The sequence below is a fragment of the Mesocricetus auratus genome, unplaced genomic scaffold (assembly GCF_017639785.1).
Source record: "Mesocricetus auratus isolate SY011 unplaced genomic scaffold, BCM_Maur_2.0 Super-Scaffold_100676, whole genome shotgun sequence".
Taxonomy (NCBI): Eukaryota; Metazoa; Chordata; class Mammalia; order Rodentia; family Cricetidae; genus Mesocricetus; species Mesocricetus auratus.
Window position 1 is genome coordinate 161,602,658 of NW_024429266.1, and position 25,531 is coordinate 161,628,188.

Below are 25,531 nucleotides of genomic sequence, written 5' to 3' on the forward strand. Positions count from 1 at the left end.
CTGGTCAAACTACATACAGAGAATGAAAGAATTGGCAGCAAAATCTCTTCATTAAAGGAGATTTGTGTAGGATGAACTTTAAGATGGAGTAAAATGTTCCCAGAAGGGAGGTGAGATGAGATCGTGAGGACAGAAGATATGTAGGCAAAGTGGAAGGTTGATTAAAGAATAATACCTAGGTTGTAGTGAATGTCAAAAATCAGACTAAAATGTACCATCTGAGCCATAGTTAAACTTCCTGTGAATCCCTGTAAGTCAGGAGTATGATGATAGTTAGCAGTTGACTTCATATGGATGCTAGCATTTTGAAGAGAAGCACTAAAAAAAAGATGTGGAAAAGAAAGAAAATCTTCATGTAAAAAAAAAAAAACCCAAAAGACTGGAGATGGGAAAGAAACATAAAGTGGAAGTGTAGCTCTGAACCTGACAGAAATAGATTTAAACACACATTGTAACGAATGTACATGGACTGAGGCTGTTCTCACTAAAGACATGGATTGGGAGAGAAAGATTAGATACTGAGGATCAAAATAAAGGAGACCCTCCCACACACATTTTTGGAGGGCTGAGTTAGGCTGCGTTAGTACCCTACGTGTGTGCCTGTGCTTGCTAAGTGATTAGTTCTGTTGTACTAAGGGTTTATGTGTGTGTCAGTTCTCCGGAGCCAGAGAACTTGTGTTATTAATGTTGGCGTGGGTTCAGGTTGGTCAATGCCCATCATTAATCAATATTCTTTCAGTTGTCACTCAGAAATTGTCAAGTACTCCCAATTTTTCTAAAAGTTTGTGTTTGTAAAAACAATGTGTGTACATTTTAAACAAATAACCAATAGATTTGTGAATCACAAATTAAAAAGACCCTTCCCACCTCAGCAGTGCTCAGGAGAACAATTTTGGCATATTTTTCTATTCCATTTCTATGCTGGTTATTTATTTATTTATGTATTTATTTATTTATTGTCAACTTGACAAAGGTTAGGATCATCTGGGAAGACAAAATGTCAGTTGAGAAGTTGCTTCCATCAGACTGACTCATAGGCAAATCTGTGGGGGGGGACTTTCATGATTAATAATTGATAATGGATAGCCCAGTCCACTGTAGGTGATACCGCTCCTGAGCAGGAGGTCCTGGAATGTATATGAAAGCAGGCTAAGCAAGCCATGAAGAGTGTAGGTGGAGTTTCTCTGTGTCCCGCCATCTGCTCCCAAATAACCAGATGGAGACTTCTTATTAATTATGAAATCTGGGCCAATAGCTTAGGCTTGACATAAATTAACCCATTTCTATTAATCCATGTGCTGCCCCAAGGCTTGTTTACTTATCTATGGACTTCCCATGCTGCTTCTTCTGATATTCCCAACTCTGACTCCACCCTTCTTCCCATCATTCTCTCTGCCCCCAAAATTCCTGGGTAGCTACTGGCCATTTAGCTTTTTTATTAAGCCAATCACAGTGACACATACAGAGGAGCTAGCCAATAAGCAGGATTCCTCCATGGCCTCTGCAGTCCCTGCCTCCAGGTTCCTGCCCTGACTTCACTTCGCAATGGACTGTAAGCTTTAAACTGAAATAAGATCTTTCCTGCCCAAGGTGCTTTGGGGCATGGAACTGTATCACAAGCAACAGAAAGCAACCTAGAACAATATCTTTACAATGAATATCAGAAATTAAATCATATACCATATAATTTCTTTTATTAACAATGCATAGATAACTAATAGCTTCTAAAGCAGGAGGTGACTTTTTAAAGTTTTTTCTTAAAACACCAGCTTTACATAGCAACTATGGCTTTGTGGGTATTGTGTATCACAGTTACATGAACCCCTGTCATTAAGTGCAAAAGTGACCATAACAGTGTGCATTGGTGGGGGGTGACTTGGGGATACAAATCCAAGTTTCATGTAACTTTTATCTATCACAAAGCATGAGTATTTTGATTTTTAAAATTTTTAATTATGTATATGTAAGTCATGAGTATGTACACAGGTGCCTGTGGGGGCCAGATTCATTAGTTTACCATCTAGAGTTGGAGTTACATTTGGTTGTGAACCACCTGATGTGTAGACCACCTGATGGAGTTCTGAGGAATGAACTCAGGTCCTCTGCAAGAGCTGTATGAACTCTTAATCACTGAACCACCTCCAATCATTTCTTTGATTACTTTAAAATGTCAAGTTGCCCTGGGCATTGGTGGTGCATGCCTTTAATTCCAGCACTCGGGAGGCAGAGGCAGACGGATCTCTGTGAGTTCGAGGACAGCCTGGTCTACAGAGCCAGTTCCAGGACAGTCTCCAAAACAATACAGAGAAACCCTGTCTGGGGGAGGGGGTGAATGTTAGGTTGCTTTCCTGGGTGTGATGACTGGATATTGGTCTTTTGAGCTTGTCATTTGCTGACTTGAGCTCTATGATATGGTCACTAAGGACTGCATTGTATCCTTGTATTCAGACATACCCCATAAGTTGCCAGTGACTTGTTCATGTAAAGCTATTCACCGATGCAAATGAAACTTTTTAAAGTCTTACAAGAATAAATGAGTTGTCAAGCCACAAAAAGGCATGTAGAATCTTAAGTACATAGTGGTAAATGAAAGAAGCCAGTATTTAGTGATGGGACCTGTACGAGTCTAGTAACAGGACAATCAAGAAAACAGGAATCCAAGAGAAGACACAAAGATTAGTGATTGCTTGGTATAGAAAAGAATGGTGGATGCGCAGCCTGGTCTACAGAGCAAATTCCAGAGCAGCCAAGGCTACACAGAGAAACCCTATCTCTAAAAACAAACAAAATAATAATAATAAAATAGTAGATATTGGTTCATCGGTTGCAACAAACTTGCCACAGCATTTTGAGCTGATAAACTCAAAGGTGAGTAGGTGGGAAGGTGAGTAGGTGGGAAGGTGAGAGGCAGGGTGGTAATTGTTTACCTTCTGCTCCATTTTTCTCTAAAACTACAAGTATATAAAAAATAAGGTCCGTTAGAAATTTATCATAAAATTAACAGGTGCAGAGACTGGAGAGATGGCTCAGCAGTGAAGAGTTGAATCCAGTTCTCATGCACATGGCGTACACAGTCATCTGTAATTCTGGCTCCAGGGCAACGATGACCTCTTCTGTCTTCTGCAGGCACTAGGTGTGCGTGTGCACATGCATGTGTACAGGAAAGACACATATATACGCGTTGTGGTGGTTTGACAGAAAATGGCCCCCGGAGCGAGTGGAACTATTAGGGGGTGTGGCCTTGTTGGAGTGGGTGTGGCCTTGTTAGGCAAAGTGTGTCATTGTGGAGGTGGGCTGTGAGGTCTCATATATTCTCAAGCCACACTCAGTGTGACTGTTGCTTCCATTGTTTGTCGATCAAGATGTAGGATTCTTGGATCCCTCTGCAGCACCATTTCTGCCTGTACACAGCTTGAAGATAATGAACTGAACCTCTGAAACTGTAAGCCAGTCTCAATTAAATGTTTTCCTTTTTAAGAGTTGCCGAGGTCGTGATGTCTTTTCACAACAATAGAGCACTAACTAAGACACACATATGAAGGGGGATGTCCTTCTGTATGCTGAAAATGTATGTTTCCCTTATTGGTTGATGAATAAAGCTGTTTTGGCTAATGGACAGGCAGGATGTAGCCAGGTAGGAAGTATAGGGATACCAAACTAGGAGAATTCTGGGAGGAGGAACACAGAAAGTGAGTCGAGAGGGAGATGCCATGAAGCTGCCAAGAAAGAAAGTGGCTCAGGCATCACTGGTAAGCCAAGACCATGTGGGAATACCTAGAATAATAGAAATGGGTTAATAATTAAGAGAGAGCTAGCCAATAAGAAACCTAAAACATTGGCCAAACAATTTATAATTAATAGAAGTCTCTGTGTGTTATTTGGAACCAAAGGGCTGTGGGGCCAGGTGGGACAGAAACTTCTGTCTACATACATAAAATGAATAAATCTTTAAAAAATTAACATATGCAAAGAGAAACATATTCACTATAAAATCCTGAAGAATACAGAAATATCAACAGGAAACAAGACCCGTAAGTACCACTTGTTAAGGTGCCCACTTTTAACAATAGGATGCTATCTGTCTCGATTTTTCTCCATGTACAAAAGACATGTGCATAGGAGCTAGAGAGATGGTCCAGGAGTTAAGAGCTCTTTCTGCTTTTGCAGAGGACTCAGGTTCAGTTCCCAGCACCCACAATTGGTAGCTCACAATGGTAACTCCAGTTCCGGGGGATCCAGTGCCCTCATCTGCTCCCTGCAGGCAACAGGCACACACAGGGTATATATATGGTGAGTATACATACTTGCAGACAAAGCACTCATTCACGTAAAAGTAAATCTTGAATACAGATGTGGATATTTGTGCTATTAGAGGGAGACACACATAGCCCAGGTGAGCCTCAAACTTGTGTTTCTCTTATGTCACCCTCTCTGTTTCTGGGATTACAGGCATGCACCACTGCACTGGACCATATAATAGTTTTGTATATATCACATCAAAGCATATAAATCTTCTTTATTCTGCATTATTCAGTTGTGTAAATCTATCGATTTTTTAAAATTTTCCCAGTTCCTTATAAATTGACATTTAGATTCTCTCCAGGTTTTGCTTCCACACGCCACATTGTGATGAAAGCCCCTGTGTCTCTGTCTTTGGGATCTAAACCAACTTCTGAATTGTTCTGCATTGCTCTCTTGGCGTTTTATCCAAATCCAGAATCCCCTTGGCAGTATTTGTGGACCAGTCTCCAATTCCCCTGCCTTCAGCAAACGCTGTTTGTTTTCAGTCCTAGCAATGTTATAGGAAAATGTTCCTTCACATAGTGACCCACAGGAGCAGTGATGAAGCTGGACTCACTATGTGAATTGCCTAGATAATTTCCATTGTGTCAGCCAGAGGCCTCTCAGGTGCTCTCCGTTTATCTCCGTGTCTAACCTAACCCTTCTGTATCCCCATGTTTTGCAGTTGCGCCAGTGGCCCGACTCATATACAAAGAAGTTTGAGCATAAAATCTACCCCATCACATTTTCCGTTGGAAACCCCCAGGAGTGGAAGAAATTATTCAAGCCCTGTGCCGCCCAGAGGCTCTTCCTTCCGGTAGGAACCCTGTTGTTATCAAGATGCATTTGGGAAAGATTTCCACTTGAAAACAGTGAGATCAGTTGAGGTGTGTTAGAGACCCTTACTGTGGGCAATAAAAGTGCCCCCGTCGGTTCTAGGGCTGATGCTCTCAGCCTGCTGTGTGCAAATGGAGGATCTAGAAGGCTCTTTCCTGGGTCTGAGCAACCAAAGCCTGCCTTAGACAGGGCTCATTGTGACTGTGACTTCACCATTTACTGCCTTGTGAACCTCAGCCTCAGTTTCCTCCTTGTGCATGGCTCGTAGTACGTGGTCAATGTTAGCTTCTATTAGTGTTTCTCAAACAACAATAACTACTACTAGATGTGCCCAGACATTCACAAAGGGTCCAGAGTCTGGTTTAGCCTTTCAGTTTTGAATTTTTTAACTGAATTTTTGTTGTTGTTGTTGTTGTTATTTTTCAAGACAAGGTTTCTCTGTATTGTTTTGGAGCCTGTCCTGGAACTTGCTCGGTAGATCAGGTTGGTCTCGAACTCACAGAGATTCGCCTGCCCCTGCCTCCTGAGTGCTGGGATTAAAGGTGTGCGCCACCAACTCCTGGCTTTTGTTTTATTTTTTAAAAATCTTTAATGTAGGCTGGGGCTATAGCTCAGTGAGAGCATTTGGCTACCATGCACTTGGCCCTGCGTGGGTTCCATTCTTGGTACAACAGCAAAGAGAAGGAGGGAGAAAAAGCAATAGAGGGGGTATGAAAGGACACATCAAAACTGAGGCATTGAACTGGGAGGGAGTTGCACTCTGAATTGCAACCTTAGTATCTGAGGGACCCGTGCCTTCCATAGACATTTGATATAGTGTCAATTAGGTGACCATGGCTCTGCTCTCTAGACCTTACGTCTGACAGGAGCTTAAGTCTAATCAGAACTGAGGCAGAGAAAAAATGCCATGGGTGTATATCATATACAATCCCACTGTGTCCTGGGATTGTCTTAGAGACCATTTGTGGCAAGACACAAATGAAGTGAGGTTATTGGGTGACAAAGTTTTGGGAGTCCTGAGAGAGAGGTCCAGGCAAGAGACTAGTGCGTGCAGAGGCCCCCATCTGGAAGGAGATATGCGTCCCAGAATAAAGGTCCATGGAACTATGATGGGGTTAGTACTTCTATGTATATGTTGTGTTATTGGTTAATAAATAATGCTCTGTCAGCCAATAGGGAAGCAAGATAGGTGGAATAGGAGTCAAGGAGGATTCTGGGAAATGTAGTCAAGGGTGGAGAGTCGCCATGTGATCCCTGGAGGAGAGGGTGCAAGTCTTGTGTTCTCTGTAAGATAAGACCTTGTAAAAAATATATTAGTAATTATGGGTTAATAATTAAGTTACAGCTAGCCATTAAGAAACCACAGCAAGCCAGGTGTTGATGGTGCATGCCTTTAATCCCAGCACTCGGGAGGCAGAGGCAGGTGGATCTCTGTGAGTTTGAGGCCAGCCTGGTCTACACAGCAAGTTCCAGGACAGCCTCCAAAACAATACAGAGAAACCCTGTTTTGAAAAACCAAAAAAGGGCTGGAGAGATGGCTCAGAGGTTAAGAGCACTGACTGTTCTTCCAGAGGTCCTGAGTTCAATTCCCAGCAACCACATGGTGGCTCACAACCATCTGTAACGAGATCTGGTGCCCTCTTCTGACCTAGAGACAGAACATTGTATACATAATAAATAAATCTTTAAAGAAAAAGAAACCATAGCAAACAGTCAACAACTTCATAATTACTATAGTGTGTTCGTTTGGGACTGACTCAGCTCTAGGGCCAGGCTGGCGGGGAGAATGCACATTGCATAACTAGAACAGAGAAGGAGACAGGCCTGAAGATATCAGCAGGGCTGCAGCTGCAGGCTCTGAAAGCCCCGTGAGATGTCTGCTCTCTGTTTAAAGGCAGTGGCAACCCATTGTGCAATCTAGTGTGGAAACTGGATGGCCCAGGATGTGTTTTGCTGAAGACAAGCATTTGTGATGGATTTGAGACCCACTTGACAAATGGATTTCCCAGCTCCTATTGGAGCTGAAATGGGGTGACAGGGGGATTAAAAAAAAAGGATTTCAGCCAGGTTTTGGTTGATTTAGTTAAAATTGTCAGTATCTAACCATTCAGACCACACATTTCTCATACAGCTCAATCTAAGAAATGAATAGTGATATTGTATAAAGATGAGGCAAACTTCAGGACCATCAGTTTGGGTAAAGAAAAGATGCATGGGGTTTGATTTTGGAGTGTCTAGGGCTATTCAAGGGAGGTGTGCTTCCCCATCTGTTGGTCTGGAAACTCTAAATGGTGAAAGATACCTTAGCATTTCCAACACGGAAGTCAGTGAGAAGAACATGGCCTGGATAGATGGCTGCCACTAGGATTACCACTTCTTTTATTTTTTAAACGCTTATATATTTTTTTTATTTGTATTTGAACATACCACATGATTGCAAGTGCCCAGAGAGGCTAGGAGAGGACTTTGGATCCCCGGGAGCAGGAGCTACAGGCAGTTGTGAGTTATCTGATATGGGGGCTGGGACTGAACTCAGGTCCTCCACAGAGCAGTGTGCCCTTTTCAACAGCCCTGGATGCCATTAAATGGCATGTTTCTACCACACACAAACCTGTCTACATATGGTGAGGTAAGTTATTTGTATGAAAGCCTGGGTAAGAAATGACTGCCTGTAAGTGGAGCTAAAGTCTCTAGAATGGTGATTTACACAGCAGTTATCATTTGAGGTGAGAAATGACGTCTCTATTTAAGGCAAAAGGATATATTAGAAAGCCAAAGTTACTACTGGGAAATTGTCCCCCAATCCTATTCAAGATTTGAATAACTCAATGGAAAGACATTCGAATTTTCCCTGTCCTTGAATTGTGACTTTATGACTTTATTAAAACAACAACCAAAAAAAAAAAAAAAAGAAGAAGAAGGAAGGAAGGAAGGAAGGAAGAAACCAAGCTCACTACAGGATGAGTGTGATTCACTCCAGCTAAGTAAGCTGTCTGTTTTGAATGACAAATGGGTGTTAGTGTTGCTTATCGGCTTCTGGTAATGGAAACCAGCCCTTCTTAAAAATAATAATGAGAGATTGTGGCTGACAGGACCTTTACCTTCTCCAAGTCCTACAGCATAATGGCAGATTATGAGCATGGCTTTGGGGAGCATTGTTGAGATGTATTGATCTTCAGGGTAGTTTGAAGTAAAGTGTAAATCATATTTCCCATAACCCCCACACACACAATGGAGCCAGTCAGATATGCTAGCAAAGCTGCTCATGGGAAATGGAGCCCTGTAATGCCCCATTCTAGCAGATGGCCGACTGGGATAGAGCCATAGACATAGCCATCTTCTGCACCATCAGTGCTGCGATTTGGATGAATGGCCCGCAGTCTTGTGTGTTTGGACTCTTGGTCTCTAGCTGAGCATGCTGTTTTAAATGGAACTAGTGGGTGGATCTGAACTAGAGGAAGTGAGTACAGGGTGTGGACTGGGTGGCTTTTTAGCCTGCCTCCACCTTCTGCCTGTTCTCTGCTTCCTGGCTGAAGATGCAGTGTGACCCTTTGGTTTGAGCTACTTGGCTGCCATGACTTTCTCGCCACGATGGACTGTAGCTCCTCAAACTGTGAGCCGAGACAAATCCTTCCTTCCTTCAGTTGCTTTTTTTTTTATTTATTTAAACTAGAAACAAGCTTGCTTCACATGTCAATCCCAGTTCCCTCTCCCTCCCCTCCTCCCCCGCCCCCTTCAACCCTCCCCCAATCCCTTCAGTTGCTTTTGTTAGGTGTTTTGTCATAACTATGAGGAACATAACTAATACAGTTGGCATCTCCTGCAGACACACAGTAGAGACCATCTCTTGACGAATATATATTTCTGTGTGTGAGAATGAGTGTATGGTGTGTGTGTGTGTGTGTGTGTGTGTGTGTGTGTGTGTGTGTGTGGTGTACAAGCTGGTGCCCAGGTGTGGGGACCAGAAAACAACATTGTGTGTCCTGCTTTATTACTCTCTAGCCTTATTCCCTGGAACAGGATCTGTCTCTCAACTTGGAGGTAGGCTGAACGCCAGTAAGATCTAGTGACCCTCCTGTCTCCAGCGTGTGCATGACCACACCTAGCTTTTTTATGCCGGTCCTGAGGTTTTGAGCTTAAGTCTTATACTTGCACAGCAAGGAATTTTACCCACTGAGCCTTCTCCCTAGCCCTCAACTAATATTTTACCATCAGAGCAAAGATTTTTGCTGCCGGGCATTGGTGGCGCACGCCTTTAATCCCAGCACTCGGGAGGCAGAGGCAGGCGAATCTCTGTGAGTTCGAGACCAGCCTGGACTACCAAGCGAGTTCCAGGACAGCCTCCAAAGCCACAGAGAAACCCTGTCTCGAAAAACCAAAAAAAAAAAGATTTTTGCATCACATGCCTTTCAGATTCTGATGTACCATTAGAATAATTCAAATTTCATTGATGCTTGGGTTATGAAATTCTAAAAATTAATTTACTTTTCTATTTCTGGGGATAATGGCCCAAGGGGTAGGACTGTTATCAGTGAAGCTCCACTACAGGTGACTTGACTGAGTTCTCTAAGGTGCATCTTACTCTTGGGCAATTCAGTAGCTTAAAGTATTCCAACTAATATGCCAAGTACAAATCAAATTTAGTACAAACCAGGAAGCCCTCCATTCTACAAAAAACAGTTGACTTGAATTAATGCCAATCATGTATTTCCCCAGTTAATGGGAAGTTGTGACATTTTCTTAACAACCCACTGTGCCCATTGTATGACAAATGCGTCTCTCATCAGGAATAAGAGGTGTGTGGGGATCCTAGGAATATTTAGGATGTAGCAGAAATAACTGGGGGGCATGCTGTTCAGAAATTTAATTGGCAAGTAGTACCTTGTGTGGTAGGAGCATGCTATTCATGTTTTACTCAGGGAGAAAGGATTTTGCCAAGTTTTAATGGATATGCTCCTACTTATAACAATATCAGATGTCTTTATTGGGGGTGTTATGTCAAGGCAAAATGCAGCTCTTACTCCAAAGGGAATAAGAGATAATTTATTCCAAGCCAACTATTTGTGACAATGCCCCATGATCTCAGGTTGCTCTGAACGGTGTAGTCCACTGTGAAAGCAGTCACACAAATTTTTATAGTCACATAACAAAATACGGCCATAAAACAAGGAGGGGACATCAAGCAGGCAGGTTACAATACAGTAGGGAAGTCTCTGTGATGGGTTTCAGATGCTCTCTGATGATAGTCTTAGCTTCCGATTGTTGGAAGCTAGTTATAGCTAAGTTAAACATGCCAAAGATTTTACCTGGTAGTCAAAGGGATGGATGCTGGGCCAGATACAAAGGTGGGTGATGAATAGCAATTAAGGGTGCTAACCATGACCCAAGATAATGTTGGCTCTGATACAGGGTTCCAACTCTCCACAACTAAAGGTTCTAATCACTCCCTCATTCTGTAGTCTTTAACACAAATATGGGTTTTGCAGGGAACTTCAGTTCATACTGCCATTGCTTGCTGCAAGTATCGGCATTCATGGCAGGAGTTAGGATAAACTTGCTCTCAGACCCATCTGCGACTTATCCTGAGCACAGTCTGACTCCAAATCACCCAGTAACTTGATTTATTTTTAAAAAATGTTTCAAAGCAGTTCCATGCCAAGTAAACACACATGTTATATTACCCGTGTTTTCTATATCACACTGGAAGGCATGTAACATTCCCCTTTTCCATTTACAGCTTGCAAAAGGGGCCTGTAACTGGTTCCAATGCATAGACATCTGTGTGGTTACAGGCATTCTAATGAGTTAGTCATGGGCTAATGGAAAAGGGTGTCTTATTAGATTTGTTTGAACTTTTTAAACCTTATGGACAGACCTCTGTTATTCCCGGTGTCACACCTCAGCATTAGCAATTAACACTGAGACACTCTGGGAACCAGTCCTATGGCTATGAACACACACTGACAAATGTATAGGAATATATTAAATACCCTTACTAAGAGGGACATTGGAACCACCTTGGGTGATGTGTGTGCAACCTAACCAAGCAACCAGAGGCCACAGAAGTACTGAAATGAGGTTAGATAGCAAAATGGTTGTGTTAAATGTGAAGAAACTTTCTGCGGTAGTATCATTTATTCGCATACTGCTACAGATCGATGTTCAGAACATCAATTCTAACTCCTGGCTACATGTGGAAGATACCTAGCGCTACTGTAACAGTTTGAGTGAGAATCTTCCCCATTGGCTCCTATATTTGAACACTTGGTCTCCAGTTGGTGGCACTGTTTATGGAGGGCTAAGTGGCCCTGCTGGAGGAAGTATATCTCTGGGGGCGGGTTTCGAGTGTTTCTAAGCTTTCCCCACTTCCTGTTCATTCTGCTTTCCGCTTTGATTGAGGGTTGTGAGCCCTCAGCTTCCTGTTCCTGCGTCCACGGCTGCCTCTTGCTGCAGTGCTTGTCTCCATGGTAGACTCGTCTTGTTCCTGCGTCCACGGCTGCCTCTTGCTGCAGTGCTTGTCTCCATGGTAGACTCTTATCCCTCTGGAACTGTAAGCCAAAATAAACTTTCTTCCATATGTTGCTTTTGGTTATGGTGTTTTGTCACAGCCATAGAAAATAGCTGTTTGTATTAGCTAAGCAAAGAAAGAAATTATTTTATTGGTTAGTCAGAGAAGGCCAGACGAAAGGACTACATTCTAAGCACAGCTAGTTCCCAGGGCTCCCATGATGTCATCGGGGCTCATCTGTTGTCTCTAGATCCTGGCAAGCCTCATTTGGAGAAGCTAAAGATCACTCAAGACCCCTGCATTCCAAATTCTATAAACTTAACAGTAGCAGCATCTAAAGAACTTGCTACCCAGCACTTAGGAGGTAGAGGCGAGTGGATTTCTGTGAGTCCGAGGCCAGCCTGGTCTACATAGAGAGTTCTAGGACAGTCAGGTCTACATAAAGAGACCCCAACTCAAAAAAAAAAAAAAGGCCAGGGCAGTGACATCCAAATGGTGGAACTGGGAACTCTGGGGAATATGAATCCTAGTGAAGCAAGCAGAAATGGTGGACATTGTTTTCTATATTACTGTCTGTAAGTTATCTGGGGTAAGTAAATATTTGTTTGATAAATTTACTAAAATTTGATAAAAGAAGACTCCATGGCACACTTCCTCCCCTCCTCTTTCTGCTCACTGGATGGAAACTCACCTCAGGATTTCTCAAGAACAAAGGGTCCCTCTCTCGCCCCCAGTACCTCCTTAGGAGGGGCAAGCCATCAGCATTTCTTATTTCTATAATTATTGTCTTAAGAGGCTAAATTCCACAAGCAGTGAATCAGCAGCTTTCCTAAGTAAGGGTTGATGTGCAGGGGTTTGTTGACAAAGTCAGCATAGTCTGGCAATCTGAATCTGATTCTTGGAATCTCACAAAGGCAGAAGGAGAGAACTGACAGTTCTGAGTTGTTCTAGGACCTCCATATACAAACAGAAGTGCATATACACTGCACCCAATAATAAATAAACAGTGCCCCGTTAGTGTCCTAATGAACTTAGAAATTCTTGGCCTCAGAATTTCAGTGAATCATATCATGGAGCAATTTATGTCACATGGAACTCTAAAAATATTGGGGAAAAAACAAAAATTCTATATTAGAAAACAAAAAAAAAGAAAAGAAAAGAGGAACAAAAAAGGAAAAGAAAATAAAAAGGTGATGGAGCAGGCCTTTAATCCCAACACTCAGGAGGCAGAGGCAAGCAGATCTCTGTGAGTTCAAGACCATCCTGGTCTACAAAAGCTAGTTCCATCCAGGACAGCCTCCAATGCCACAGAGAAACCCTGTCTTGAACCCCCTCCCCCAAAAAAGAAAAAGTAAAATGGCTTGCATGAATTCCTTATACAAATAAATACTAGATGTAAATGAAGGAAACAAATAAAAAAGCAGACATAGCCAATGAGATGACTTACTTGCCACCAAGCCTCACGACAGAGTTCAATTCCTGGGATTCACGTGATACATGGAGAGAATCAATTCTTACAAGTTGTCCTTTGACCTCCACGTGCACATTTATGCTCACAAGCACACACACACACACACACACACACACACACACACACGCGCGCGCGCACGCGCACACACGTAATAAATATGTATTTTCTAAAAGCAAAGATTGTCAAAGCTGATAAATGTGGTCTACTAGTGTGTCACCTGTAGAAGGTTTAGATACACAGAAAGGACAGATATTAACAGATAGAACAAGATGTCACAAAAACAACCACAAAAGAAGCTGGAATGGCACAAGGGAATTTAAAAATAAAAAGGAAGTGGCAAAATTGCTGGGTAAGTATGAGTGCTTGTTCCTGAGCCCAAAGAACTGATTCAGCACCCATGGTAGAAGGGAGAACCGACTCCTATAAGTTGTCCTCTATATGCTGTGATGTGTGTGCCCACAGACATATACAAATTAAACATAAAATAAGTGTAATTTAATTCTTAGTGGCATGAGCCCATTTGTATCCTCTTTGCAAATAAGAGCGCTGTTGTTCTGGCAACGGTAATCATTTCTACTTCAGGTTCTAGATAGGAGCCCAGCGCCTCCTGTAGTGTAGTTATTTTGCTCTGTTTTCTGAAGCATTTCCTCCTGCATTTGTAGGAGGCATTCGCAAGGCACTCCAGGATGGCTCCTTTGGGTGACTCCCCCCCCCCTCCCCCCCGAGCTTTGCATTTTTAGGCTCATTGTGAGCATTTGTCATTGCTCAGCTCACCAGGCAGTGGCTCTAACTGCCTCTCTCTGCTTTCCCCCATCCTACTGCCCTCAGAGTCACCTCGTGGATATATAAGGTCAGTGCTGAGATCTCTAGTTTCCTAGAGTAGTATGTACACGAGCTAACAGAAAGCAGTTCTGTTTGGAAGGATGGAGGGGGCATAGGTGGGTGGGTGGGTAGATGGATGGATGATGGACAGAAAGACATATGGATGAATTGTCTTTTTTTTTTTTTTTTTTGAGCCACCATGTGGTTGCTGGGAATTGAACTCAGGATCTACAGAAAAGCAGCCAGTGCTCTTAACCTCTGAGCCATCCCTCCAGCCCCCCAGAGAGGGAAACCTTTAACTCCGTTTTATTCTAGTACAGACCTGCAGCTCCTTGTGTCCCAGTGATTAGATTTTCAGCAACTCAGGCAGTGAGCATGCGTGCTGGGGAGTCACCGCCTGACTAAGACGTTCAGCTCTGCTCTAAACTACAGTTGCCATGGCGGTGGAACACCAGTAAGGGAAGAGGGAAGCTGCTGGCTACAATGGCAGCACCTGATGGGGCAGAAGCAACTGGGAACACGGGAACAGATGGAAGAGCCGAGGAAGCCATCGTCTCAGAACATGCCAGGGAAACCTGATCCCTCCAGTAATGAAAGCCATGTGGAAAACAGGCTGCTGAGCCAACAGTTGGTCCACACAGCTGAGTTAATGAAATCAACGGCCAGACAAAAGTTCGACGAGCAGGATTTTAGGGAGCCCGTCTTGAGCAAAGCTGTTATATATGTTATCACCACAAAGCCTGGTGCAGAGGTGACCTGAATCTTGTCTGTCAAGATGACCACATCAGGAAAGCCCACTTCCCTAGTGAAAACCCCGGCTCAATATACCCCTGATGCCCGGCGCCTGCCCTTTAGCATTCTATGGAAATGAATATGTACGCTATTTGTAATTCCATAAGGGGGCACAGTAACAGTAACAGTAAAACTTTATTTGTGGTTTAACTTTTATCACCCCATTTTAGGCTAAAAATTTAATGGACAACCTTAAAATCCCAAATCAAGACAGATAAATGACGGAACACTATTTAGCCAAGAACATTCCCTGGGACTGTGCATGGCTCTATGGGTAAAGTACGCGCTCAATGCAGAAGCTTGAAGACTTAACTTTGGGTCCCCAGTCCCATCACTGCTTGTGGGAAGGCAGAAACTGGCAGATCTCAGGGGTTCGCTGACCTGCTGGTCTACTGGAAATGGTAAGCTCCAGGCTCGGAGAGAGAATCCATCTCCAAAAACAAGGATGGAGAGCCATAGAGGAGGACTCTGAGTGTTGCCCTCTGAGCCTGCCCTGTGGAGGCTAAGACAGAGGGTCAAAGTTCATTCGGGGCCATTCTGAGCTGCATAGCAAATTAAAAGCCAGCCTGTGCTACATAATAAGATCCTTTATGGGGAAAAAACCCCAAGGGCTGGGTTATACCTGACCACATACACACACACACACACACACACACACACACACACACACACACACACACGCACACACACACACACACACGCACACGCACACGCACACACGCACGCACACACACGCACACACACACGCACACGCACACACACACACGCACACACACACACACACGCACACACGCACACACACACACGCACGCACACACACGCACACACACACGCACACACACACACACGCACACACACACACACACACGCACACACACACGCACACGCACACGCACACACGCACATACACACACACACACACACACACACGCACACGCACACGCACACGCACACGCACACGCACACACGCACACACGCACACACACACCACTGCATGCTTTTGTGAAAATTTCCAGTTTGTATTTATTTTTTTAAGCCTGAAAGGATTATATGGAACAATGCTCCCATATTACTTCCTCCACTTAAATTTTTTCAACATTGCTAGAAGGACTGATTAGGCATACACAGATACTCCAAATAGAAAGTTCTTTACTCTCTGCACTTATAAAATGAAAGGAAAATACCTGAAAGTAAAATCAGAGAAATGGATACTATGATTTCCATGTGTATATATGTAAATATATATGCATATATTTTACAGATTTTATTTATTTATTTATGTAAGCAGTTGTCATTCATTCAGCAATACTTATTGAACCTCAATCATGTGCCTGACCTTTAACCTAATACTTAGGAGGCAGACACAAGTGGATCTCTGGTGAGTGCAAGGCCAGCCTGATCTACATAGTGAATTGCAGGATAGCTCAAGTTACATGATGGACACTGTCTCAAAATGAACTAATTCATTCATTCATTACAGTGTAAGTTGGTTTCAAGTAGTCATTAAAAAATTGGAGACAGGCCAGGTGGTGGTGGTGCACACCTTTAATCCCAGCACTCGGGAGACAGAGTCAGGCGGATCTCTGTGAGTTTGAGACTAACCTGGTCTACAAGAGCTAGTTCCAGGACAGCCTCCAAAGCCACAGAGAAACCCTGTCTCCAAAAAAAAAAAATGGAGACAAAAAATATTTTAAGTGCTGGATGGTGGCAGCTCACACCTTTAATCTCAGCACTCAGGAGGCAGAGGCAGGAGATCTCTGTGAGTTCCAGGCCAGCCTGACCTACAAATGGAGTTATATCTTGAAAAACAAAACAAAAAAATTAGAGAAAGTAAGACTTTTGGGAGATATGAAAATGATGGTCTTCGAAGAGGCCGCATTGAGTTGGGATCTGACTTCCTGGCCATGGCACTTGTGGACAGATGCAGAGACAATATAATATCTACACTAACCATTCTGTTGTCTCATGCAGAGAGGAAAGAGAGCTGTGGGGCTGTGGAGTGGTGGTGTGGCAGGGTAAGTGCTGGTAAGGAGCAAATTATTAGCAGTAGTATTGTCATTATCATTGGCAATGCTAGGGATTAAGGGTTGAGCCCAGAACCTGTATACTTGACAGATTCATTACCTCTGATTACATCTCATCCTAGCCCTTGGGATTTGTTCCATTTTTTTTTAACTGCTCAAATAGTTTTGTAACATGACATCATTAATGCTTCTTTAGTGTACTCCAATAGCCAGCTCCTGCTTAGATTTAACCCAACCCTTGGTGATTCTAAAGCAGGGTCTGCCTCACTAGCTCAGGCTGGCCTTGAATTTGCTGTGTCACCCAGAATGACCTTGAATGAATTTGAGATAGTCCCTTTGCCTAGGATTATAAGCACATGTAACCACGTCTAACTCAAAGTCCACTCCCTCTGTCAACTGCTGGGTTGTTTGTACAATTTTATAACATAAAGCATAGACTTGTGTGTTAAGAATGTAGGTTGCCATAGCCGGGCGGTGGTGGCGCACTCCTTTAATCCCAGCACTTGGGAGGCAGAGGCAGGTGGATCTCTGTGAGTTCGAGGCCGGGCTGGACCGACAGCCTCCAAAACAATACAGAGAAACCCTGTCTCGTAAAAAAAAAAAAAAGAAGAATGTAGGTTGCCGATGGCTGGAGAGACGATTCAGCAGCTTAGGGCACTTGTTGCTTTTCCAAAGGACCTGAATTCAATTCCTAGCACCCAAATTCCAGCTCCCAACAGCCTGTAATCCAGTTTCATGGAATCTGATGCCCTCTTCTGGTTTCCATGAGTACCAGACAAACTCTTGATTGATTGATTGATAGATAGATAGATAGATAGATAGATAGATAGATAGATAGAGATGGAGGTATATATCCATACATATAAAACTTTTAAATAAAACTTAGAAAAAGAATTTAGGTTGTTTTCCATTTCATACCACATGCAGAGCCTCTGTTCGCCTGTGCAAGGACATTCAGATGCACCAGGATCACCCACCCTAAAGCTGTAGGCATCTTGACATCAGTGCTATGGGCCTGGGTATTTCTTGTTTTGTCTTTTGAGACAGAGCCTTTCTCCATTGCTCCAGCTGTCCTGGAACTCACTATGTAGATAAGACCAGCCTAAAACTCACAGAGATCCACCTGCCTCTGCCTCCCAAGTACTGGAATAACAAGCATGTACCATCATGCCTGGCTAGGTCTAGATATCATTACATTAATACAAAACGTAAATGTGACAGTGATAGCAGCTAAAAGAGTTATTGTGCTGTGTCACTTCCCCACTGCATGCCTTTTTTCATCAGATGACTTGGCAATGTGTGGCTACTACTGTCCTAACTCCAGTGTCACAGAGATCATACCTATGTCTCAAAACTCATCCCAGCACCCTTAAACTGCCTGTAGCTTCTGTGCCAGAGGATATGACACCCTCTGACCTGTAAACCTGGCACCTGCACTTACACGGTGCACATAAATTTACATAGGCACACACACTCATGTACATGCACAGAGGGAAAGGATGGAATTCTCTGGAAGGGCTCTCTGAGAAGGACTGGATCAGAGCGGGAGACCTAAGGCCAGTGAGTGCAGTTCTGCGTGGCACCAGGGAAGCCCATAGCAGCTTGTGTTTGGTTAGTTTCTTTCGTTGACTTAACACAAGCAACCTGGGAGGAGGAACCCGAATTGAGAAAATGCCCCCACCGCATTGGCCTGTGGGCAAGCCTGTGGGGCTTTTTCTCAATTGATGGTTGGTGTAAAATAAATAGTTCAGCTTCCTGTGGACCATGCTACCCCTGGGCAGGTAGCCCTAAGGGTGTAAGAAAGCAAACCAAAAGCCGGGCGTGGTGTGGTGGCACACACCTTTAATCCCGCACTCTGGAGGCAGAGCAAGGGGATCTCTGTGAGTTCGAGGCCAGCCTGGTCTAGAGTGAGTTCCAGGACAGCCAAAGATACACAGAGAAATCATGTAAAAAAACAAAACAAAAAAAGCAAACTGAGAGAGCCAGAAGGAACAAGCTCCTCTGTGGCCTCTGCTTCAGTTCCTGCCCCCCCCCCCCCCATTTCTGCTTGTTGCCCTGACTTCCCTTGATAACAGACTGTTACTTGGAAGTGTAAGGTAAATAAACCCTTTCCTACCTAGATTGTTTTTGGTCATGATCTTTATCACAACACTAGGAAGCAAATTAAGACAGTGGCCCTTAAAAAACAGTGCTGTGAGCCGGGCGTTGGTGGCGCATGCCTTTAATCCCAGCACTCAGGAGGTAGAGGCAGGTGGATCTCTGTGAGTTTGAGGCCAGCCTGGTCTACAAAGTGAGTTCCAGGACAGCCTCCAAAGCTACAGAGAAACCCTGTCTCGAAAAAACAAAAAAAAAAACAAAACAAAACAAAACAGTGCTGTGAAATTGGTCATCTTTAAGTCACAAGTGTCCTGCTGAGGCTTCTTCTCATACCCAAGGCCAGGGGCCAAAGTGTGCAAAGGAGCAGGCCCAGTGTCACGGGTGAAATCACAGTCCGTCGTGCTGCTTCTAGTTTCTCTGCGTCTGGAACTGATGCGCCATGGAGCACATATGGTTATCATCAGTGCGGATAGAGAAGACCGTGGCGATGCTATTGACCGCATGACCTCAGGGACAGACGGCTACAGACCTTGTGGAACGCCCCACCCATCAACTGCTGAGCAAACATGTGTTACAAACCTACAGGGAACATTTGCAGAGATAGACCATATGCTGTGCCATAAAACAAGTCTGGGTAAATTGAAGTCATGCAGAGTGTTCCCTGACTACAGGGGATTTAAATGAGAAGTATTTGGCAACTTCCAAATACTTACTAATTAAGTACAATTGGAAATCCCCACTGGGTCAACATGAAATAATATGCAAGCTGAAAATCCCCACGGCTATCTGAGGAGTGGGTTAGGTGGAGGCAGGTATGGAGGATGTCACTGATTCCTGGGGGACCATTGTAGTGCCTTGATGTTGGACAAGAAGTGAAGAGGAGAAATGGGCTAATCCAGCTGTTTTGAATTAAGCTAGTCAGATTTTTTTTAACACACACACACACACACACACACACACACACACTAACATTTGTACCCAACTGTACTGCTAAAATCACTCCACAGATGGAACAGTTTGAACCTGAAAGAGAGCCAGCGAGTCCCCGATAGCCAGGCTGGCTGGCTGGACTAGGCTCCCTGTACACTTAGCACATGTTTCTCTCGGTTTTCTTTTTTAAAGCTTTTATTTACACGTGTATGTGTGTCTGTGTAGGTGATGCCACATGTGTGCAAGTGCCCACGAAAGCCAGAAAGGTCATCAGATCCCCAGAAGCTGGAGTTACAGGTGATTGTAAGCCACCCAACTTGAGTGCTGAGAGCTGAACTCGGGCTCTTTGGAAGAGCAAGAAGTGTTCTTGCCTGCTGAGCAATCTCTCCTGCACCCTTAGCACGTTTTTCTGAAGTAGGTCACTGGTAGTAGCCGTTCAAGTTGGGACAATGGGTGAACCAAGCAGCTCGGTACAGATGGCCTTTGTGTGACACCTTACTTCTCTTAACAAAAGAAAGAGCCTCTCATCTAGTATTAACTAGTTTCCATAAAGCAATCAGAATGGCAACCTCTGTATACTTTTGGTAAATACTACTCTTCCCATTTTAACATAACCAGCAATGATCCTCTTCAAGGTAATGGGAGCAGAATGGCTGACCTCCAGAAATGAGTGTTATTACAATCACTTTGTATTTTGTCTTTACAGGCTAACAGTGAGAAGGCTTAGTGCCAGTTTCCAGTCAAGATAATTTGTGCCTTGTGATATTAGGAAGGCCCTCAAACCTTGTTTCTTCTCTCTTGACTCTAATGACATAAAAAGCTTTTTGCGGTTGGCACCTGTCTGAATGTGCCATGGGCACTGGTGTGTGTCGTAACTAATTGCAGTTGATGGTTTAGCCTGAAAAACAGAGGTTTCTGCTAACAAAGCTGCTGCTTATTGACTGCTTATTTATCTGCTGTGTGAGCAGCTTGTGAGTTCATGTGACCAGTTGGTGCATGACACCTGCTGTTTATAAATGGAGAAGCAGAGGCTTCAAATGTCCAGCAAAGTCACATGATGATTGGCTCAAAGTGGGTGCCAAGACTTGAACTTAGGTTATGCCAGACTCGAGGTCGCTCAGTGAGGCTTCTCTCACCTCTGAGAGGTGCCCTTGCGTTTTTCTTTTGACATGTAACCTACCTATCACAGAGAGCATACTGAAAATCTCTATGCACAGCTTAACCTGGGTGCCTCCCATTGAAGTAAAATGCTCACCGCCTGTATCCCTTCCCTTGAGGTAAGGAGGGTTCATGAGAGATGTGAGGGTTACTGTTGTCAACAGAATCCAGAATGACGTAGGAGATAGGGCTCTGGGCACGCCTGTGGAATGTTATCTTAAGTTAATTGATGGAAAAACCAAAGGGATCCTTCCCTGCGACTGGGATCTTGGAGTGTGGAAGGAGAAAAGTGAGCTGAGCACTTTGATTATTGCTGTTGGCTTTTTGTGGATGCGGTGTGACTTACTGATTCCACAACTGTGACTTTCCCACCTCAGTGGGCAAGCTGTAAGCCAGAATAAACCATTTCTCCGTTATGTTGTTTCAGTCAGGGTATTTTTGTCACTGCAACAGGAAAAGAAAGTAAGCCAGGTACGGTGTCACATGGCAGGAGGATCTGTGTGAAGTTCAAACCCAGCCTGCTACATAGTGAGTTCCTGGCCAGCCTCTGCTAGGTAGTGAGATGAGGAGAAAGGATGGAGCCAGGCTTTGGCACGTGCAAACTCCAGTGCCTCTGAGGAGCCACGGGGCGATAGACATCACTCTAGGTTAACATGGTTTTCTGTAGCTTGAGTGAAAATCCCTGGAGTTATCCTTGACTTTTCACAGTCAGTCCATCTGTCATCCCTGTGGGTTCTGTCCTTGGGCAGCATTCAGGACTGGACCCCTTCTCACTCCTGTCGCGTCTGCTGCGCTGCCTGTGTCTGAGAACGTGCGGAGGGTGTCGGGGATTGACAACACAGAGACTTGTTCAACGATGTAAAGAAAACTTTAAGCAGGCCCCAAAAAGGTTCAAGAAAACTTCCTAAGAAAGGCTCCCTCCAGAGAAGCTTCTGCTCTCTCCTCTCCCCTGGCTGGTTCTGCTCTGACACCAAAAACTGATCTGGGCGTGGCAGAAGAGGCGGTTAGTCTTTGGACAAGGTTGAGGTCAGGGTGGTTTCTGTGGGCAGGCCTTTTCCAGGAACTTATTGCCCCCGGCATTGTATTGTTTTTAGTAAACATGTTTTTAGTAAACATTGTCTTACAGCTGCCTACTCCCAGGCAGAAGGGGAAGTGGGTCTCTGCTCAAGGTCTGGTGTTCCCACACACTCCCTGGGTTGTTGTCACCAGAGTCGATCCACCCTTGGATCTCATCTTCACCAATGTCACTGCTTTCTGTGTTTCCCAACAATCTAGTCTCAGAAAATGATCCAACAGTGATGGAGCCTCTCAGGGAAAAGCCCTCCGGTAGCTACCATCATACCCTGAGTTCAAACAAGAGTGTGATCAGCCTCTCGGACCAGGAGGTCTCAGTGGTGAGCAACGCAGCTATGGCCACGATTCAGGCTCAGGACCTGCACGGCAAGAAGGAGGAGCTGCTAAAACAGCTAGACACCTGAAGGTGGAGCTGTCCCAGCTTCGGGTCCCCAAGGTGACGGGCGGCATTCAAACTCTCCAAGATACAAGTCGTCCACAAATCCAGTGCCCGTGTCCTCACCGTAATTAACCAGACTCAAAAAGAAAACCTCAGAAAATTCTACAAGGGTAAGAAGTACAAGCCTCGGGACCTGCGACCCAAGAAGACTAGAGCCATGCATCACCGGCTCACCAAACATGAGGAGAAGCTGAAGACCAAGAAGCAGCAGAGGAGGGAGAGGCTGTGCCCGCTTCGCAAGTATGCGGCCAAGGCCTGATGGGAAGGCAATAATGTGCAAGACTCTACGAAAGAAAAAAAAGAGTGTGATCAGCCGTAAACAGCCAGCCTCTTCTACCTCTCTCTTCTTCATCCTGGGCTCCTCCCGTTGTTGCTGTGTCCAGCCATGTGGCCTCTTGCTATTAGTGCCAGACACACCCCTGTCCTGTTCTCACGTGCCCAAAGGGAACCTGTCCTAACTTTGCAGTTTTAGGTCATAAACTCTCACTCCAAGTGGAGTAGCACATGCCTGTTACCCCAGAACTCTGAAGGCAGAGGCCTGAATATTGTTAGTTCCGGACCAATTTAGGCTGCATAGTGAAACCCTGTCTTAAATAAACACGGTAAACACCCCTCTGTGTTTCCCACCTGTCTGTACACTAGATAATCAGTGGTTTCATCTTCTTACTGCCTCCAGTAGACAGACGCATTTGTCTGGCTGACCCATGCTTGGCACCTAGGGGAACGTCCGTAAGTGTTTATTCCATTGAATTATCTGAGACCAGCTAGGCATTGGTGGCGCACGACTTTAATCCCAGCACTTGGGAGGCAGAGGCAGGCGGATCTCTGTGAGTTCGAGGCCAGCCTGGTCTACAAGAGCTAGTTCCAGGACAGCCTCCAAAGCCACAGAGAGACCCTGTCTCGAAAAAACCAAAAAAAAAAAAAAAAAAAAAAAAAAAAAAAGAATTACCTGAGACCACTGCAGGTGTCTGTTGCTAAGAACACCACACTTTTCCTTACAGGAAGGTAGACATCCGAATGTTTTTGTGAGCTCTTCATTTTTAAAAAACTGTGAGCAGTGTTGGCAAGATGTCCCAAAGGCAAATAAATGCATCTGTCACTAGGCCTGACCATAATTCCATCCTGGGACCCACATAGTGACAGAATGAACTCCTGAAAATAGTCCTCTGGCTTCTACATGTGCCGTGTGGCATGAGTGCACCCACACATATAATCACATGCATGTGTGCACACACATATTCTACTACTTCTGCTGCTGCTACCACCACCACCCAATAGCAATCGTAATAATAGAAAATAAGTAAATATCTAAAAATTTTAAACAATGTGAGACAGGACCTCACTATGTAGCACTGGCTGGTCTGGAACTCCCTATGTAGACCAGGCTGGCCTCAAATTCACAGAGCTCAGCCTTTCTCTGCCTCATTAGTGCTGGGATTAAAGTTGTGTACCACCATGCCTGGCTTAAAATATTTTTTTATCTGGGCAAGTGGGGCTAGAGAAATGCCTCAGAGGTTAAAAGTACTTGCTGCTTTTCCAAAGGGTCCAGATTCAATATCTAGAACATACATGGTGGTTCACAACCATCTGTAGCTACAGTTCCAGATCTATCACTGTCCTCTGTCCTCTACAGACACCAGGCACACATGTGTTGAACCTACATAGATGCAAATCAAAACACTCATGTACATAAAATGATAAATTCAGCTGGGTGTTGGTGGCACACATCTTTAATCTCAGCACTTGGTAGGCAGAGGCAAGTAGATTTCTGTGAGTTTGAGGCCAGCCTGGTCTACAGAGCTAGTTTCAGGACAGCCTTCAAACAATACAGAGAAACCCTGTCTTGAAAAACCAAAAGAAAATGATAAATTCAAATTTTAAAAAGTCCCTTTATGGTGAAACTGTTAAAAATAATTAAGCTTTGGGCTGAATTTGACCCACATAACCCTAATTTACCACTTTTAGATTCTGTTCAACTAACTCTGCAACCTGTTATAGTCTATTTTCTGCTGCTATAGCAGAATGAAACAGACTGAGGAACTTAAAAAGAACAGAAGTTTGTAACTGGGAATGTAGGTTAGTGGTAGAGCACTTGCCTTCTATACATGAGGTCCTAAGTTCAGGTCTCAGCACCACAAAAACTAAACAGAGGTTTATTTGGGCTTACAAATCTGGAGACTCATAAGTGCAGGAGCCTAGCACTGATGTCTGCTCAGCTTCCAGTGAAGCTGAGGGCTACATCACAGTCTGGCAGAACCAGAAACGTCAAGAGAGCATAAAGGAGGAAAGGGTAAAGGATGGCCTTGCTTTGTCATTCATCATCTGCTCTCAGGAAAGGCTCAAATCTCTGCTGGTGACCAAATCATCTGTTAAGTCCTAACACCTCAAAACACTATGGTTTGAGGGAGGAGCTTTCAACATGAGTTGAGTTATTAAGCAGAAAGCCAAATTCAAACAGAACACTTTTAATTCCTTTCTTAAGTTTGCTTTTCCTCTTTGTCCCTTAGTTCTAAACCTTAAAATATGTCTTCAGAATCAAACCATATTTTTGAACCAAATAGTTACTGTTTGAAAGGAAAAGAAAGGTAGCTGGCCATTGGTGGCGCACGGGCGCACACCTTTAATCCCAGCACTCGGGAGGCAGAAGCAGGCGGATCTCTGTGAGTTCGAGGCCAGCCTGGTTTACAGAGCAAGTTCTAGGACAGCCTCCAAAGCAATACAGAGAAACCTTGTCTCTAAAAACCAAAAGAAAAAAAAAGGGAGGGAAAAGAAAGGGCTGGCTATGTGACCCAACCGGTAGGGGCACTTGCTAAGCTCGAGGATCTTGTTCAATTCTCAGAATCCCCATGGTTGAAGGAGAGAAGTGACTTCAGCAAGTTGTCTTTTGACATCTCCCCCACCCCCAGCTAAATAAGTAAACAACATGTAATTATTTTAAAAGGTTTTTTTAAAAAAAGAAAGATAAATGCTATCAATTATTAGAATTTCCACTAAAACCAAGTGAACAAATAAAATGTAAGTTTTGTCTGTAACAGTAAACAAGAATATGAAATAGTAAGGTGTTGTATAAATAAAAATTTAATACTCCATTTTCATTT

At 44.0% G+C, this 25,531-nt stretch overlaps 1 protein-coding gene and 1 pseudogene across 1 annotated transcript in view; both read left to right on the forward strand.

Annotated features, from left to right (window-relative positions):
• The window catches only part of Gxylt2 (glucoside xylosyltransferase 2), an 80,017-nt gene that overhangs the window by 31,655 nt on the left and 22,831 nt on the right, over positions 1 to 25,531 (forward strand). The window contains exon 3 of the mRNA XM_040738862.1: positions 4,967 to 5,098. Coding sequence (XP_040594796.1) covers positions 4,967 to 5,098 — 132 coding nt within the window. The remainder of the gene's footprint in view (positions 1 to 4,966; positions 5,099 to 25,531) is intronic.
• Positions 22,207 to 23,146, forward strand: LOC101831295 (annotated as a pseudogene).